Genomic DNA, 19,587 nt, shown 5'->3' on the forward strand with positions numbered 1-19,587 from the left:
AAAATGGCTCCAAAAGTTGCATAAGATTTCAATAGTCAGAGACATAAGTTGGGGGCAGGTAGGAATGAATGATGGATAGAATAAGTATGTAAGGTTTTTCGGCGACAGCAAAAAGAAAGAGAGAAAGAGTGGCGCCAAACAACGTGGCTTTATTTAGTGCTCTTGGACAAGGTTCTGGGGCCCCAAGAGAGGGGGGCCTCAGAAGTCGCCTCCATTTGAAGGGAGTGTGGCCTTTTATACTGTTTGGGGTGGGCTAAGGACTTTTTGGCGGGAAGAGCTGGGGCGACCTTTGGTGGTCATTGAGAAATAGGAGGGGCTAGAGGTATTTGTGAAATCCGGGAGCCAAAACTCTCTGGAGGATGTGGAGAAATTGATATATTGCTGATGGGAATGTAAAATGGTACAGACATTTTGAAAAATACTTCTTCAAAATGCTAAGCCACATGACCCAGAAATTTCATTCTAAACTACATACCTGGGAGAACTGAAAACATATGTACACACAAAAACTTGTATATGAATGTTCACAGCAACATTATTCATAATAGCCAAAGGGTAGAAACAACCTAAATATCTGCCTTAGCTTAGGCTGCCATAACAAAATACCATAGACTGGGTGGCTTAAACAACAGGCTTTAATTTCTCGAGGCTGGGAAGTTCCAAGATCGAGGTGGCAACCGATTTGGTTCCTGGTGAAGGCCCTCTTCCTGGCTTGCAGACAGTCACTTTCTTGCTGTATCTCACATGGCCTTTCCTCCATTTGTGCAATGGAGAGAAATAGAGCACACTTCAGTCTCTTCCTCTTATAAGGACACTAGTCCTTTCATGGGCCCCTTCCCCCATGACCTCATCTAAACCTAATTACTTCCCAAAGATCTCACCTCCAAGTGCCATCACATTGGGTGTTAGAGCTTTAACATATGAATTGGGGGAGGGACACAAACATTGAAAGGATGGCCTTGCCAATAAACTATCTAACAAAGTAAACTAACAGAGGAATAAACTCATAGCACATAATTGACCCTTTGAAGGAAAAGGTCACAGCACAGCAGCCATTTGATTAGCTACCTGTGGCTTAAATTGTTTTATTTGAGAGTTTGTTTTCCAGCATTTGAAAAGAACTGAGCAGATAGAAGGGGTGTGAGCTCCCCAGCTCCTGCTCTTGCCAGACCACGTTCCAAAGGACTGTGTTAAGCCAGCCTCACAGATAAAAGGGGGAAAAAAGGAAAAACCTTTTGCTGTCAGCTGGCAACAATCACTCTTTTTTTTCCTCTTTTATCCCCATAAAAAGTCCAAACCACTTGTCCTCTGTGCTAACATTTCTTTCTCTTATGTTGTGCCCTTCCCTCACCTTTGGAAGTAAAATAAACTTTCTTTAATACTATTCTAATCTTTATGTTGAGAATTCTTGCTCAGCCCATGCTACAAATCCTCACCCTAATAAACGTTTGGTATATAACAATGTCCCTCACCTGGTAAATGGATAAATATTAATAAAATATATGTCTACACAGTGGGATATTATTCACCCATAAAAGGAAGGAAGCACTGATGCATTTTACAATGTAAATGAACCTTGAAAATATTATGCTAAGAGAAAGAAGCCAGACATAAAAAACTATATATTGTATGATTCCACTTATATGAAATGTCCAGAATAGCCAAATCTATGGAGACAGAAAGTAGATTAATGATTGCCTTGGGCTGGAGAGGTGGAGGGAAAATGGAAAGTGACTGCTAATGGACATGAGCTTTCTTTTTGAGGTGATGAAAATGTTCTAAAATTAGGTGGAGGTAATGGAAGTCTGAATATATTAAAAATAATTGAATTGTACACTTTAATGAATCTTATGATATGTTAATTATATATCAGTAAAGCTGGTAAGTAAGCTTTAGCAAAAATTGGTAGTTTGTTTTAGGGGCAAAACATAAAATATTGTATAGAAATGTGATGCTCTTCTATTACATCTCTTTGCATTATAAATGTATAGAAAGGTCAGTTGCAGCACAGTAATTTTTAAAAGAGAGGAAAATAACAAAAATAATGGAGAAATAAATCTATTGCTGCCCCTTTCTGAAAGGAATTTGAAAACTCAGAGTAGCCACCAGAATAGATTTTCCATCCGAATACTTTTTATGTGTTGCACAGATTATTGAAAGAAAATAAATTGTAGCAATCTCTAAAAAGTCAGACTTTTAATGGCTCTATGAGCAAAGGCAAAAAGAAAAAATCAGACTTTTAATGCTATATAATTTAACAGTAACAAGAGAACATTTTGAAACAGTTTTGATAGTAACAGCCCTCGAGTGAGGCATGATGAAGTGGCCATTCTACCTTTCAGGATAAATAGTCAACCCATGTCATTTTTGGTTTTTTACTTCCTAGAATATTGTATGATTTTAGAGGACCTATAGGGTTTTTTCCCCTTCCATTAAATAATTTATCCACCTTTGCACCTTTTAACTTCTCCTTTGGAAAAAAGACAGGAAACATCCCACTTCCTTATTTCTCTAATGAAATGAATGCAATAACTTTTATTTCCCCCATCTCATTTTGAGGAGTAAAAATATTGTATTATAATAACAATGTATATAGTGATTTTTTTTAAGCAAGAGTAACAAATAGTTTGGAATTTTTCTCAGGTCACTTCATACAAACTATGTGGTGACACCCCTACTCGCTGTGTTTGTTGAGCTAACTCCTATACATCCTTAAGTTCAACCTCTACCATCATTCTTGCTTTCTCAGTTTTTTTTTTTATAAGTGTCCCTCGTCTGTGCTCCAGTGATGCTGTAAGCATATCTCCATACATTCTCCGTTTATTTGCCTTAAATTTTATGCTTCATTAGGGCCAATGACTGGATCTTACCTTTGTACCTCAGCATCTATAACTGAATTTGGCAAATAGGAGGTGCTCAGTAAATGCTGAACTGAACTTAATGAATGAAGGTCTATTATTAGATGTTATAGGGGTTGGTATTTGGTCAATTATTTTTTTTAAATTGAAGCATAGAATTATTGAAAAAATATATACACAAACCTTAAAGTTTTATTTTTGTTAAAACATATAGTTGTATAATCTTTGACAATTATTTGATGTAGGGCATGGCCTTTGAATATGAAACCCTAATTTTAGTTCTACCTAGTGCTTCTTGAATTAAAAATCAAACATTTTTTAAAACTGTAAGATGAAAACAATTTATTTAAAATGAAGGCACTTGGGAAAAATTTGAAACATGAACACAGAATCTTTTTAGACTTTTACTATTTTTCCCAATCTTTCACAGATATCGTAACCACACATAATCCAATACCATTTTTTATTAGCAGCTTACTTTTATTAAGTCTGTTTTAAGCATATTAAATAGTTCTTAGAGAAACAGCTCTCTTTTTACAGTCATATTTCTGATAACTAAATACAATGACATTAACAGATTTGAGAATAAATGTAACTAGGTGGCTCTTAGTAAATATACAAATCAGCTATTTGGAACAGAAGTGTAAGGGAGTACTGGAGTAACTAACCAGCTATGAGCATTAATGATTGTATCCTGAGTATCAGGTAATGCATTTTATAGAAATAATGGAATATTGTCTAGTAAGTCACTTAGTGGAGGGAATTTAAGAGTAGTTATATTATACTTGTTTTCTTCTTTTCCAAAATTTCATCAATTATAGAGCTTACTCAGTTACCTATTAATAAATCTTGCCACAAGATTTTATAAACTTTGTTTTTCTTAAAACTCAGTGCTTTGAAATGTCTTTTTGTCTTCTCAAGTCACTTTGGCCACCCCCAAGAATTTCATGCTAATTGTTTTTTTGTTTTAATTTCAGTGGTAGGAATGGGATCCTGGTGCTTCCACATGACTCTGAAATATGAAATGCAGGTTAGTAATGACAAAATTGACAAAATACTTATTTCTCTTAATTCAGAGATACTTCAAATTTGAGAAAAGAGCATATAACTAAAGGATGGTTAAAATAGGATTTGTAATTCAGGTCAAAGGATCCCTACTGACTGAGTAAAGAAGCAAACAGGTGAGTTGTCCGTAAAGAAAATAAATGAAAGCAGTATACAGATTTTTTACCACCTCTGTTCAGGCATATATAATTTTAGAGCAGCATTAAAGAGTAGAGTCACATGGAGACATCTTAAAAAGATATAATCAGTTCACCAAAACATATATTCTTATTCTTAGGTGCCTGCATGCTTTTATGTCTCTATAGCGTCTATTTGAATGATCTGTTGCTTCTAGCTAGCAAGGATTTAGAGCTATACAAGGATTTTTAGTTCTTATCCTTGCTCCAAGGAGGCCATTTATCTAGTCCTAAATCTTTTGACCTCTTGGTTCTGCATCACTAACCCAGAAACTTCTAGAATACCACTGTCTAGTAGAAATAAAATGTGAGCTACATTTGTAATTCAAAATTTTCTGGTAGCCACATTGAAAAAAGTAAAGAGAAATAGGTGAAATTAATTTAATAATATATTTTATTTAACCTAATGCAGCTAAAGTATTACTTCAATATATAATCAGTATAAAATATATTAATAAAGTATATTTTATACATATTTTATATATATACATATTTACATATTTTTATACATACACACATATGTATATTCTCAAATTCTGTCCATGACAGGATCTTGGATCAGGGGACTCCAAAGCCAAAGAGCAAACCTACCATCTAGATCTTATTTTCTAAAATTCATTCTTTTTTAAAGGGAACCAAGGCTGATTCCAAGGGCTGGACAGAAAAAAAGGATAATATGAGCCTGGAACATCTTTTTATGTCAGAAAGAAGGGAAATGCTCAAAGAATGATGGGGCTATGTCAAAAAGACATTGAGACAGGTGCAATGGCTTACACCTGTAATCCCAGCACTTTAGGAGGCTGAAGTAGGGAGTATCAGTTGAGGCAAGGAGTTGGAGACAACATAGTGAGACCTCATCTGTACAAAAAATCTTAAAAAGTTAGCTGGGCATGGTGGCACATGCCTATACTCCCAGCTACTCTGGAGGCTGAGACAGGGCAATCACTTGAGCCCAGGAGTTGGAGGGTACAGTGAGCTATGATCATGCTACTACTGTACTCCAGCCTGGGCAACAGAATGAGATCCTGTTTCAAAAAAACAAATAAAAAAGGACACTGAAGCCAACTTGAAGGGTTTCCCACTGGCCAAATCTGAGACCATTTGAGTATCAAAATATATAGTAACTGATTATAATAATTACGCAGTGAATAAAGTCAGAAATCATGAGTCCATACTAAGATAATAAATGATATAGTAAATGAAATAATACATGATTATAAATAAATGAAGTAGGAGTTGATGTTGAACCGTTTATTTATATAGTTTCAAAGTACCTCCTATCAAAATAATTATAAAGGAGAGAAAAAGAATACCTTTACAGTGAAGAAGCCTAGCAGATAGCAGTACCTTAGTCAAGCAACCAAATGAATGTCATCAGTAATAGGACAGATCAAAATTATGTGCCATCTGATACGATACAGTAACAAGAACATAGCATCACTTCTCTGATATTCCTGTCAAAGATGCATAATCTGAATTTAATAATATGAAAATATCAGACAAAACCAAATTGAGGGATATTACATAAAACATCTGACCTATAATCTTTAAAAGTATAGTAGTCATAAAATTCAAAGATTAAGGAACTATTGCAGATTGAAGGACATAAAAAGACATGACAACTAAATACAGTATAACTCTGGACTAGATTCTGTATGAATGTGTGTGTGTTTGTGTTGTGTGTTTATATTTATATTTATGATATTAGGATGCTTAAAACTTGAATGGGGTCTGAGGATTAGATATAGTAATAAATCGGTGTTAATTTCCTGATTTTGTTGGTAATATTGTGGATATTTAGATGAATATCCTTTTTAGATACAATTTATATACAATAAAGTTCACCCTTTTTTAAAGTGTATAAGTCAATGGTTTTAAGTATATTCACAAAATTGTGGAGCCATTACCACTATCTAATTTCAGAATATTTTCATCACTCCAGTGAGAAACCCCATTCCCATTAGTAGTCATTCCCTGTTACTCCCCTCCCCCTAACCCCTGACAACCACTAATCTATTCTCTGTCTGTATGGATTTGCCTATTCTGGACATTTCATATCAATGAAATCTTATGTGTGGCCTTTTGTGTCTGGCTTCTTTGACTTAGCGTGTTTTCATAGTTCATCCATGTTACAGTATGAAACATTTCATTTTTCAGTGGACTAATACTCCATTATGTGGATATACCACATTTTGTTTATCCATTTATCAATTAGTGGACATTTGGGTTGTTTCTGTTTTGGGGGTATGGTAATACTTCTATGAACATTCATGTACAAGTTTTCATGTTATTGGGAGGTTTAAATTTTTCCCCAGAAGTTTAAATTTTTTTCCAAATTTGAATTTTATAGATTCAAATCACTGAATGTTCAGTAATTTGAATCTATAAAACAAACTGATAATAGATTAACAGGAAAAAAAGGCATACAAATTTTATTAATAGGCATAAGGGCACGGGAGTCACAAAAAAATGAAAAACTCAAATAAATGGCCAAATGGTTGACACTTTTATAGCATCTTAAGGTTACAGAAAGCATAGGGGCTTGAACCTTGGCAAAATCAGATTGTGGTAGCAAGACAGGTTATGGGAGGGAGGAAAGAGGAAAGACCTGGCTAGCAAAGGCATTCTTAATATGTAGATGAAACTTTATAGGTAGCGCTTCTCAGGAAGAATAGATGGTAGCCTGTGGTAAATATTTCTGTCAGACCTTCAAAAGTCTCAGATTCTCAGTTAATTTTTCCTAGATCCAGATGGGAGAGGAGGGGGTTCAGAGAGAGCTTGTTTGTTCTTTATTTTACTTTATTTCCTCCCTAACAAAAGGCAGCTTTTTAGCTATTCTTGTATTCCTAGCCCTTCTGAATAGCCATCTTGAAATATATCAAAGAAATAATTTTGGGGTGAGATTTTTTTAGTTCCTTCAGTGTGGATGCATACTTTCAGTTTTCTTGAACATTTACTTAGGATTGGAATTGGTGGGTCATATGGGAACTCTATGTTTAACCTTTTGAGGAACTGCCACACTGTTTTCAAAGTGTCTGCACAATTTATATTCCTACCAGCAGTTTCTCCATATCATTGCCAATATTAATTATTGTTCATTCTTTTGCTTATGAGTGTGACGTAGTTTTCCATTGTAACTTTGATTTGTGTTTCCCTAATGACTAATGATGGTGGACATCTTCTCATGTGCTTATTGGCCATTTATATATCTTCTTAGGAGAAATGTCTGTTCATATCCTGTGGCCATTTTCTAAGTTGTGTTAGCTGTGTTTATATTATTGAGTTGTATGAGTTCTTTATATATTCTGGATATTAGATTCTTGTCAGATATGTGATTTGCAAATATTTTCTTCTGTGAGTTGTCTTTTCACGTTTTTTGTTGTTTATTTGAGACAGGGTCTGTGCCTGGGTTAGAGTGCAGTGATGTCATCATAGCTCACTACAACCTCAAAAATCCTCCTGCCTCAGCACACCTGGCTAATTTTAATTTTTTATTTTTTATAGAGACAGGATCTCATTGTGTTGCTCAGGCTGGTCTCAAACTCCTGGCTTCTAGTGATTCTCCTGCCTTGGCTTCCCAAAGTGCTAGGATTACAGGCATGAGCCACCATATCTGACCTCTTTTTGCTTTCTTAATGTGTCTTTTGAAGCCAAAAAAGTTTTTGATTCTGCTCACGTACATTTTATCTATTTTTTCTTTTGTTGGTTATGTTTTTGGTATCATACTTAAGAAATCATTGCCTAATGCAGTGTCATGAAGATTTTATACCTGTGTTTCTTCTAAGAGTTTTATAGTTTAGCTTTGACATTTAGTTCTTTTCATTTAATTTTCAGTTAATTTTTATATGTGATGTTTGGTCAGGGTCTAACCTCATTCTTTAGCATGGGAATGTTCAGTTGTCCCAGAGCCATTTATTAAAAAGACTGTTCTTCCCTTAGTAAATTATCTTTGTTACCCTTGTTGAAAGTCAACTGATCATAAATGTGTGAGTTTATTTATCATCTCTCAATTGTATTACATTAACTTATATGTCTATTCTTATGCCATTACCACATAACCTTGATTACTGTAGATTTGTAGTTAAGTTTTGAATTGGAGAATGTGTTAGTTCTCTAAGTTTTTATTTTTTTAAAGATTGTTTTAGCTACCCTGGGTCCCTTGCATTTTCATATGAATCTTAGGCTCAGCTTCTCAATTTCTGTAAAAAGGTAGCTAGAACTTTGAAAAGGATTGTGTTGATAACTTTGGGGAGCATTGACATCTTAATGTTATATCTATCAATCCATGAATACAAGATATCTTCCCATTTATTTAAGTCTTTAATTTCTTTCAATAATGTTTTGTAGTTTTAATGTGCAATATTTTATTCTTTTTGATGCTATTGTAAAGGGAATTGTTTTCTTAATTTTTTTACCTTCAGATTTCTCATGTCTAATGTGTAGAGATAACAATGATTTTTCTATATTGATCTTGTATCTTTGTACTCTTATATTCAACTCTGCTGAACTTGTCTTTTACCTCTAATAGGGATGTGTGTGTGTGTGTGTGTGCGTGCATGTGCGTGCGTGCTTGCGTGTGTGTGTGTGTGTGTCTGTGTGTATTCTTCAGGGTTTTCTGTGTACGAAATCGTGTCATCTGCAAATAGAGTTAGTTTGACTTCTTCCTTAACAATTGGATGCCTTTTATTTCTTTTTGTTACGTAATTGCCCTGACTAGAACTTCCAGTACATTGTTGAATAGAAGTGGAAAGAACAGACCTTCTTGCCTTGTTCCTGACCTTAGGGAAAAAACTTTTCAGTCTTTCACCATTAACTATAGTTAATGTTAGTTGTGAGTTTTTTGTAGATGTCCTTGACTAGATTGAAGAAATTCTCTTCTGTTCCTAGTTTATTTAGTGTTTCAATTATGGAAAGGTGTTGAGAACATTCGTACTTTGAGATGGGAGTCTGCCAACCTCCTCACTTGCTGGCAAATTAATAAACTTCTCTTTCCTTCTTTCTAAACCACTTGTCCTCATTCTTCTGATGCAGCCTCTGGGACAAGTGCTGAACTTTCAGTAACAGACTTTGGTGTCCCTGGGTGGACCCATAGGCACCCTGGTGAAATGGCACATTATAACTGCTGGAAGAGGCAGGGAGTAGCCCCAAGTAAAGCTGTGGGTCTTCGCAGGTAGGAGCAACTTTTTCTCGAAGTGAGAGAGCAAAGAATGGCCCCAATAGCTGCAGGAGCCTGTTTTAGCTCCAGGGAACTCCCATCTCTGTCTTCCCAAAGTAGACGTAGCTCCCTACAACCCGAACTGAGTTGAGGAGAAGGAAAAGGATTTGGAAAGTATCTGGGTGCCAGGCCATTTGTTGGGTAAGTTCCTAGGCATGCACAATAGACCCTGATTCTACCCATTTGGGGCGGGTTTTGAACCTTCTAGCCCTGTGGTAGGGTATTTGTTGAAGTCAAAGGGAAAGGCCACCTTACGGTGGGGTACAATCAGTGCTTTTTGGAGAAAAGAGGGATATTGGAAAGAACCGTGCCCAAAATTGCAAAGGGCTCCAGGTAACAAGAAACCCTCAGGAAAGCAAATGGTCTCTTCAAGTCCAGGACTCAGATGACGAAGGAGGGGTCCCAGGGGTCCCCACCTTACTAGTAGCTCCAACCCAAATATCCCAATATAAGCCCTAAGTGCAAATTGACAGTGAGGATTCAAATGGTGCCAAGCTGCATGGGCAGAAGTGGTCTGGAGGAGGAGGCACCCCTCCACACCTTTTTGCCATGGCCCAGCTCCTGGCACCGCTGTGCACAGCACTCTGGAAACCAGGTAGTGGTGAGGCAGCTGTCGGCAGGCGGCAACTGATAACTCTCCACAGCGGGCTCAGGGGACAGACGTAGACAAACAGTGGGAGCATTAGAGCTGTTCCAAAATCGACATAAACTCACCTGTGAGGGTACTGCTAAGCTCCTGATAGATGAATACCAGGGCCTGGTGAAACATGCAGGAAACTGCCTTTGTAGAACAGTTCTACAGTTCAACAGTTCTACAGTTCAAAACTCCCTTTGTAGAATAGTTCTATTTTTAAAGTTCAGGCCTCAACAGACCTACACATTGTTATAGCATTGGCAAGAAGAAGGCTAGCAAAAGCGAGTACGGCCATATAGGCTGATGGGACCCCAGGACATACAGGGAGAATTTAATTTCCCACACCAGTGAGTATAGATATGTGCAGGATTTATGCTCCATTAATAATATTGTACAAATGCCTCTGAATGATACTCAGTTGCATTTGAGTGGCAGCATCCTGAGACTGGGGTGGCCTCACATTGCTGCTGGACTGTGTTAGCGGATTTAGAAAGGCTCTCCTACCCTGCTTGATGAGAGCTTAGCAGGGGACAATTGGACAGATTTGTAAACAACTGGTTACTTATTTAAGGTCCCTAGGAATGACAGAGTTATGTTGTGTTTGGATCTCACACTTTAGACTGATAACAAAGCCCTTAAATGGGGCCCTTAAAGGGACAGATGTAGAACCCCTTGATCTGGACCATGGACTGTCAAAATGCCTTTGGAAAAACTAAAACAGAGTCTTATGATTGTCCCCACTTTGGGGTTGCCTGACTCACAGAAAGAATATAACTAATACAAAAAACAAAGAATGAGTCTTGGAGTCTTAGTAGAGATTCTGGGAGATATGCCAGGCCAGTGGTATACTTCTCAAAGCCACTGAACAATGTGAGAGGATGGCCTCTTTGCTTCCAGACAGTAACAGCTACTCATCAGTTGTTTTAAAGACTGCATTTATTCTCAGTCCTGCCACCCTTTTGCCAGCTAAAGAGAATGAGCCTTTGCAACATACATGTTTAGGGGTTCTGGAGGATGTCTGGATATTCAGTGATCATGGTGGTAGCACTGCCACCTGGGACTTCAGGCCAGAAAGTTGAGCTGATTGCCAGAGGAAATCAGGCCCCTACAGAACAATTTAGGAGGTCACTGGAGGTGATCTGTTCCTTGGAACCTTGATACCCTGGCTAGATTTAGATCCCTTCTAAAACTAAAGACTGGGGCTCTAACACTTGGGATGGCACAACTAAATGGAGACAGAATTCTCATAGACTTGTTTTCCTACCCAAAACTTTGGTTCGGCCTCTTATGAGGCAACAGCATGAATACATACTTTGGGAGCATGATGCCATACTGGATTTGGTGGGACTTCATTTGAGAGTACCCCATTTACAACTAGCTGTTTATGTTCTTGGGGCAGACCAAGGACAGAAAGGCGATCTGCTACACAGGGAGCCCCATATGTGAGGGTCCACCTTTTTGATGATTGACAGTTTTACTCTATGCCTAGATTTGTTATTAGTAGATACCTTTTCAGGCTGGGTGGAGGTTTGTACTACCTAAACAGAACATCTGAGGTTCTGAGATGGGCTCCTAACAGGAGCTGCTGGCCTGAGACAGGGCCTTTGCTGATTTCCTGCACCCATATGCCGCCAGCACAAAGCAGGAACAGGCCTCGGAAGACGAAGGGATAACAGGCACCAGCAGTCCAGGAGAGAATGACATGCTGGTGACAGATGCTGTGGACAGACAGCTATAATTCAGCAGTGAGGATGACAGTAGGCACTCCATTGTCAACAGGACTGAAAAGCACACTCCACAGAGCCCTGGCCATTTCACAAGAGTGTTAATGGACCCTCCTTTTTAGTGGAGGTAACCCAGCAAAGCCCTAGCCCTAAAATCAAAATTGAATACATCCTAGAATTGATACAGGAAACCCATCTGAAGTGGGATAAGGTATTGTTGCTTGCCTATCTCTGGATAAGGGTTGCCCTTTAGAAGCAGGCTGAAATTAAGCCCCTAAGAGATAGTTTATGAGAGGCCCTTCCTAGCACCCTGAAGTAAGTATGGTAATTTTACCATGAATAAAAGAAAATAGAGTAAAGCAATATGTAAAATGAGTGGGTCAGATACTCACCACTATATATGAGTTTGCCTCTTTCAGGTCTCTGCCCTAGTTTAAAACATAGAAGTGGAAGAAACCCTATGAAGTGCCTCTAACAACTCATACCTCATTAAAATTATCAGTAAAAACCTTAGATCCATCATTCCAAAGTAAAGAGGTATAGCTCCCACTGGAGGGGCCAGCCTTTAGGCAATCTAAAGTATCTGTTTAAGAAAAAGGAAAAAATGAAAATGTTGCTATTTTCCTGAATCTTTTTTTGGTTATTTGTTCTGTCTGTAGCATAGAGGGACAGCTCCTTAGTAAGGATTTCCCCAGGCTATCACCTCTTCTGTTAATCTGTCTTAATGCTGGGTGTGTTATCCTAAACCTCATTTGGTACAAGTTTCTGTACATGATTTCTGAATTTGTAGAAGCTGATCTCTTGGATCACCTCCAGAGTAGCACTGTACACTCAGAGGGCCCATGTTTCTTTTCTAACCCAGCCCTGTATCAGACATTGTGTGCAAGGCAATAGTCCATTTCACCTTGTCAGTCCTCACGGTTGTAGTTATTGCTTATGCCCTTTTTCACCTGATCACCTGTACCTTCCATCTAAAACATCAACCCAGTTCAGCAGAAGGTAGCTTGATGACTGCATTGCCTCTCCTCCCATAGGTATCGAAGGGTAAAATTGACAGTGGATATATGTAACAGAGAAAATGGCATGAAAAAGGGTAATAATGTTTTCTGTCTCTTCAAAACCTCCTTACCCCTTTTGAGAACTAAAACCTATATCCCTGCCTCAGGCCAGTGGTCAGGAGGGTCAGGGGAGTGTCCTTTGTTCTTTGTGCCACAGAAGATGGCTCAAGGGAATTGTCCAGGCAGAGGGCATGAAATTGTCTTAGCTGAAGATGGAATGAGTCCAGGCAGAAGTCACAAGATTGTCTTAGGCAAAGATGGGACAAATCAGAACCTGTAAAACTCTGTGCTTCTGAAGCAGGATGTTGGTACTTTGAGATGGGAGTCTGCCAACCTCTTCCCATTTGCCAGCAAATTCATAAAGTTCTCTTTCCTTCTCCACCTTCCCCCAAAATTATGGAAAAGTGTTGGAATTTTCAAATGTTTCTTTCCGAATCTCTTGATCATGTGGTTTTTCTCATTTATTTGGTTAATATGGTTTATTACATCAGTTGATTTTCATATGTTGAACCAACCTTGCATAAATCCCAACCTTGCATTCCAACCTTGCATAAATCCCACTTGGTCAAGGCATATAATACAAGTGAAGGGAACATGTACTAAAATACTTTGGGTTAATAGGCGCTCTTGTCACTAACTTACTCAACTAGTTCAGGGTGAAAAAGTTCTTTGTACTGTACTTCAAACTTATCTGTAAGTTGAAATTGTTTCAATTTTTTTTTTAAATAGAAAATAGTGTTTATATTCTTTAAACCAACAATTATACACCTAAGACCGCATCCTAAGGAAGTAATGAGAGACAGGGAAAGATGTTGTACAAGGGTGTTTATCACAGTATTTCACATGATAAAGATTTCTAAATGATCTAAATGTTTAATAATAGGGAGATTGTGAAATATAGTATGATATATCTATGTGTTGAAATACACTCTAGCCAATTAGAAATATTTTGAATTATTGAGATAGAGGAATGTTATAATGACAAATTATTATGTAATATGATCCCAATTTTATAAGCAATATAAAAACTACAGAAAGGAGGTGTATTTTGCCTCACATCTTTTCTTCCTTTTTTTTGTTTTTTTTTTTTACAAAGTTTGGAATCTATGGCCCAACATTATAAAGTGTCCCATCCACCCATACAAAGGCCCTTGTCCCTTACTTTCTCAGCAGAAACCCAGATCAAACTCATTTATCTGCCTCTCTTGTGCTTGAACTGGGTAACTATTGCTAAGGAAACTTAAGAAAATTTCAGTAACCACTCAATGCCACAAGAGAGTATCATTACATTTCCCTAACAGTTTCACTTTTCATTCAAAAAATAATTTAGAATCATAGAATCTTAATATTAGAGGAGATTTTTGAAACTCAGTCCAATCCACAAATTTTATAAATGGAAAAATAGGCCTAAAGAGTGGAAGTGACTTGACTAGAAGTTAGGTAAAAAGCTAGAGACAAGATTAGGAACCAAATCCTGATACCATGTTTAGTATTTTTTTGTTTCCTTTACTGATGTTAGGACTTTTTCATGCATTGATGGTGGTAGAAGTTTAAAAGTTTTAAGTTTTTAGGAGACCTTTCCTGGATTTTATTTTCATTCATTCAACTTATTCTTATTCTCCTTTCAGTAACTGATATATATAGTTATTGGTAATCCTGGGGAAGGTGAAATTAATTACAATTTCTTGACTTTTTTCTATGTGTTTTTCAGCTTTTTCCAAGTATTGTTTACTGAGCATATGTTTGATATTAGGGAAACAATGCTAGTAAAAAGAACATAATTCATTTATTACTCATAAGTAAAACTAAATACATTTATCCTAGAAAATAAAACCAGAGACAAATGTTTGTTCACCTGTAACTTTGTTTATAATGCAAAAATAAAAGAAGCTTAAATGTTAGGTAATATTAATAATATAAGCTAATTTGGACTTTATAATATAAATAATAGATGTTTTGGTTATAAATACTACCCTTCTTTTTCCTTTGCTCCCTATCTCAGTGAATGGAACCACTTTATACTCAAAGCCCAATCCAAAAACCTGGGATTCATCTTTAATTTCTCCTTTCTCACCTTTAAGACACTAAGATCTCTCAATACACCTTTCATAATAACTCTTGAATCCATCTATCTCTAGCTGTCTCCATTGTCACTACCTTAATCCATCATCTCCACCATCATCTCAAACTTACATTCCCATAACTGCTTCCTAATTGGTATCCCTGCCTCTCCCATCCATTTATCACACTGGAGGAGAACTTCTTTTCCTGCAAACAAAACTAATTGTTTTCATTCCTTGAGGAATGTTGGTTAGGCCTTGCCACATGTGTTGAGAATGAGATGTGTACAGTGTAGTCCCCACTCTTCAGATAGATGTTACTTTTTAAACGTCTAGTATTTTGTGTAGTTCAGGCTCAGAAATTTGAGCCACAACTTTTGTGATCTGGCCCCTGCCTACCTTTCCAAACTTATCTTCAGACACATACCCACCTCACCCTAGAACCCTGCTCTTTTACCAGTCATAATTTGTTATCTATGGTTTCAAAATTAGAATTTTATATTTGTATTACCCATATTTTAAAATCCTTGCCCTTTTAATATATACTCAGTTCAGTTTAGCCCCTTTAAACAAACAAGTAGTCAACATCTAGAGTCCAGACCTTGCTTCTGAGCTACAAATTTGTACTTCTAGTTGCCTGATGGACATTCCATGTGGGTATCTCACAGGTACCTCAAACTCAAAGTGGTGAAAATTGTTCTTATAATTTTCTGTTTTCACAATCTCAATAAACCGTGTTATCATCCACTGAACTGTTCAGGCAAGAAACCTGGAGTTATCCTCTGCAATTTCTTCTCCTTTGCCTCTATATCAAATTGATCACAAATCCCTATTTCTTTTACTTACTAAATATTTCTCAAACCTGTTTACTTGTATCCATTCCCATCTGCTATCTTCCTTAGTCTGGAGTTCTTCCACATCTACTCTTTTCCTTTTCAGAGCACTCTCCATACATACCTGATCTGACACCATGTAGTAACTATATTTTCTTATTTTCTTTATTCTTAATTCTCTTGACCTGGGTCCTTGCTGAATGGGAAGAAACTGCCCCTCTAGTGACTAGGCAATTCTGAGAGATATCTCACAAACAGCTCACCCTGGATTGTGCCATTCGTATTCAGGCTAACTAATCCAGAGCCCATACTTCCTCTGTCTGGCTCTTATACTCCAGGAGGCAATATTCCTTTGTCCTAATTACCCCAGGGCCAGGTACTAGACAACTAGAGATAGTCCCTATACCCCAGAGCCTGCTGAAATTATTCAAACTAGCCAGTCCTAAACCTCCTTACCATGCTTTACCTTTTCCATGGAAATCACAATAAATGCTCTCACCCAGGCTTTACCTTTCTTCCTTCTGCCTGCTGATTGACCCTGGTACTTCCCTCTGTGACCCTGTGTGTCATGGTATGGTGTACTCCCTCTTCTTGGGAACTTCAAGTAATAAACTGTCTTTTTGATGGCAATTGTCTCTTCATTTGTTGGCTACAGCATACCTGTATAATAATACAACCTACATTTTAAAACATAACACCATCACCCAGTTTAAACCTTCTCAGTGGTTTGCCATTGCTTTTAAAATAAAATTAAGAATCTCTTTCAACCATGTGATCTGTTTGTGCTTATCTCTTCGGCCTCAGTTTATATCCTTCCTTTCTCTCACTAAGCTTCAAAGACATTAGAGGTTTTCTCCAGTTTTTCAGATTCCCTTCCTACCACAGGACCTTTGTACATGCTGTTTCTGATGCTTACATTTCTAATCTTCCCCTAATCCTTATTTAGCTTAATCACATCTACATAGTTTTCAAGTCTCACTTTATATGTCACTTCTTCAGTGAAGGTTTCCATGAATCCCTAAGTTAGGACCCTTACTTTATGATTACGGTACTCTGTACCTATCTTTCATGCCACTGATCATAATTATAACTAAATACTTGTGCAATTAACTCTTTAATGTCTCTGTCTGCTCTGAGATTGTAAAGCAACATAGGACTATTTTGTCTACAGCACAGCATAATGCCAGGTTTATAGAAAGTGCTTCATAAATATTTGTTAAATCAATAAATAAAGGAATGATAGCAATTATTTCAACTGCCTTTCATAGACTCTATGAATAGGCCTATGAGGTAAAACAGAGAAAGTAGATCTTTTTATGTACTATGCTCTAAATATATGGGTAGAATGTCTGTAAAAATGGGCCCTTTAGATACCTCAGTAAATCGTGGAAATGTCAAATGGCTACAGTAATATTTTGCTAATACATGAAAACTGAAATAAAGACAAAAATGCAAAAGATGTTTAAGGTAAAGGCAGTAGACCCTGGTTCAAATACTTTAAATAGGTTAACCTTCTGCATATCATAAAACTTATGGTAGATTTAGCTGTAGCATATCATGATTCTGTGCCAGTTTTTTAAAAAATGTTTAAAAGTGATTCAAATGAAAGGTTGTAGAGACAACATAATGTAGAGGTATGCTTCAGAGTCAGTTCGGAATCCTGCTCTGCTACTTACTACCTCCGTGATCTTGGACAAGTTACTTAAACTATATAAGCCTAGTGTTCTCATCTTGAAATGGGGATAACAATGACACCTACCTTAGAACTGTGAAAATTAAATGAGATAGTGACTGAAAAGTGACTTAACCTTTAAGACCTAGCACAAATGCTGTTGTTTTCATTATTCTAATAATTTACTAGAATACATCATTCACTTTGCATAAGCACTCTGTCAACTTCCTAGAATGCTTTCTCTACCACCGCATTTCATTCCTGACATCACCTTCTCTGACTACTGTGTGTCCTTTTTGTTGGAATCCTTACTTTATATTTAATCATGTTTTTCATTCCCTTAACCTCATTAGATTGTGAACTCCTTGAGGGCAATGACTCTGTTTTGTATCCTCAGCTTCTAACACATTGCTTGGCACATAGTAGACATTTTATTAAAGAATTACTTAAATGTGTGTCTAGTGATAAATAAACTCTATAGGATTGGTTTGAGGATTAGAAATAACCCATCTACAACACCTAGCTTAGTGTCCACCTTGCAGTTTAATACGTAATAGCTGTAATTATTGTTACTGTTATCAGTGCTAATAATAATAAACTTATTTTTTAGAGACATAGGTTCATTGGATTGATGAAATTATTTCTGTGGCCATTAATACCTCTTGTTATATATTAGTGGACATTTTATCTATTTAAAGTGCTATAGGAAGGAGGAAATGCAAAAGAATACTGATAGGACCCACAGACCTGTAAATGGTGGATATCATTTTTTCCTGGAGGTATGACATCACAGTTTGTGATACTGAATGATATAAGCAGCACAATTACAAGGCTGTCTTCCAGGAATAGCAAGTCAGCCTTCCTAGTTAGGTGTGTTCATTAGGACAGATGGATGGATAACCATGTTTGTTCAAAAACAATAAAAACACTCACAGTAATTAGATGATAAATATAAAAGAATTAGCAAGATAAATTAGAGTTGAGAATCTTAATCATTCTGATGTTTTATTTTGACTTATATAATGATTGCAGCTCTATGATATTCAAGCCTGTTATCTTTCTTTGTCTCTTATAGCTACTGGATGAACTCCCAATGATTTACAGCTGTTGCATATTTGTGTACTGCATGTAAGTACTTACGTTTAAGATTCAGTTGTTTGATATATTTTTAAGTTTTTACTGCTTCATAATAAATTCACTAACTCAGTAATTATTACTAGAAGATTGTAATGATGTAGAAGATTATAAATTTTATGATATCTTTGTAGAGTATAATTTCTGGGAAGTAATAATAGTATTGTTTATTAACTTTTGTGATTTCATAACCCTGTATCCAATTTAATTAGAATTTTATTTATTTGTTTATTTCTATTTTTTCCAATTTCAGAATACTACTGGAGTACAAATGACTTAAATTGCATAATTTGCCTTTCCTTGAGTGAAGAATATATACAAATTTAGATGAAGGTTTTCTATATTATGCCATAAAAGTTTTTAAGTAAAGTTTCCCTGCACTATTATATAAATCGTTCCTGCCCAGAAGCTTATCAGAAAAGTGGAGTGCACGTCTAGTTATATAGTGATTGTCATTTTATTCTCCTCTTTGCTTTGAAGTTATCTTTTATAATAAATAGATATTTGTTTCCTTTAAAATCTTCTTATTCTAAATTAGAATAAGTGCTGTTAACAATATGCTTATTTTGATTGGTTATTTACAAACATGGAAGAGAACAATGAAACAATGTACAAACCATTACCAATCCAAAGTTCCCTTCCTGGTCATATTCTGTTTGTTTCATTATCAAGTTAATTTTTATTTCCTGAGTATTGGAAAAAATCAATCTTGAAAGATAAAAGTAATTATGATAATAACATTAACATATGATAATATTTATTTAATGACTTTGTACTGTACTAGGCAGCTGTACTACACCATCTCTAATTCTCAACAATTACGCAGGATAAGTGGATATTGTCCCAATTTTATAGATAAGGATGTACAAAGTACAGAAAGATTTAGTAACTTATCTAGGGACATAAACAGAGCTTGATTTAAAAGCATGCCAGCCATGTCATTGCCTTGGTAAATAATCTCTAGGGGACAGTAAAATATCCCTGGAAATATGTCATGGTGTAGAACATTACAATGATCAGAATCCTTCTTAAGTTGAGGTTGGAAGAACACTTTGATAGGCTGCCTTGGTATATGATGGAAGTATAGAAGTGGGACCTTTCCTGATTGAATAACAACAGGTGATCATTAAATGTGCCTTCTAAGGAGGGTGGATGAGC

The 19,587-nt window shown here is 36.5% G+C and overlaps 1 protein-coding gene across 1 annotated transcript in view; it reads left to right on the plus strand.

Moving 5' to 3' along the window:
• Positions 1–19,587, plus strand: part of ACER3 (alkaline ceramidase 3) — a 123,373-nt gene that overhangs the window by 58,009 nt on the left and 45,777 nt on the right. Inside the window, exons 3-4 of the mRNA XM_012745051.3 lie at positions 3,836–3,888; positions 18,371–18,423. Coding sequence (XP_012600505.1) covers positions 3,836–3,888; positions 18,371–18,423 — 106 coding nt within the window. The remainder of the gene's footprint in view (positions 1–3,835; positions 3,889–18,370; positions 18,424–19,587) is intronic.

This window comes from Microcebus murinus, chromosome 4 (assembly GCF_040939455.1).
Source record: "Microcebus murinus isolate Inina chromosome 4, M.murinus_Inina_mat1.0, whole genome shotgun sequence".
Lineage (NCBI taxonomy): Eukaryota > Metazoa > Chordata > Mammalia > Primates > Cheirogaleidae > Microcebus > Microcebus murinus.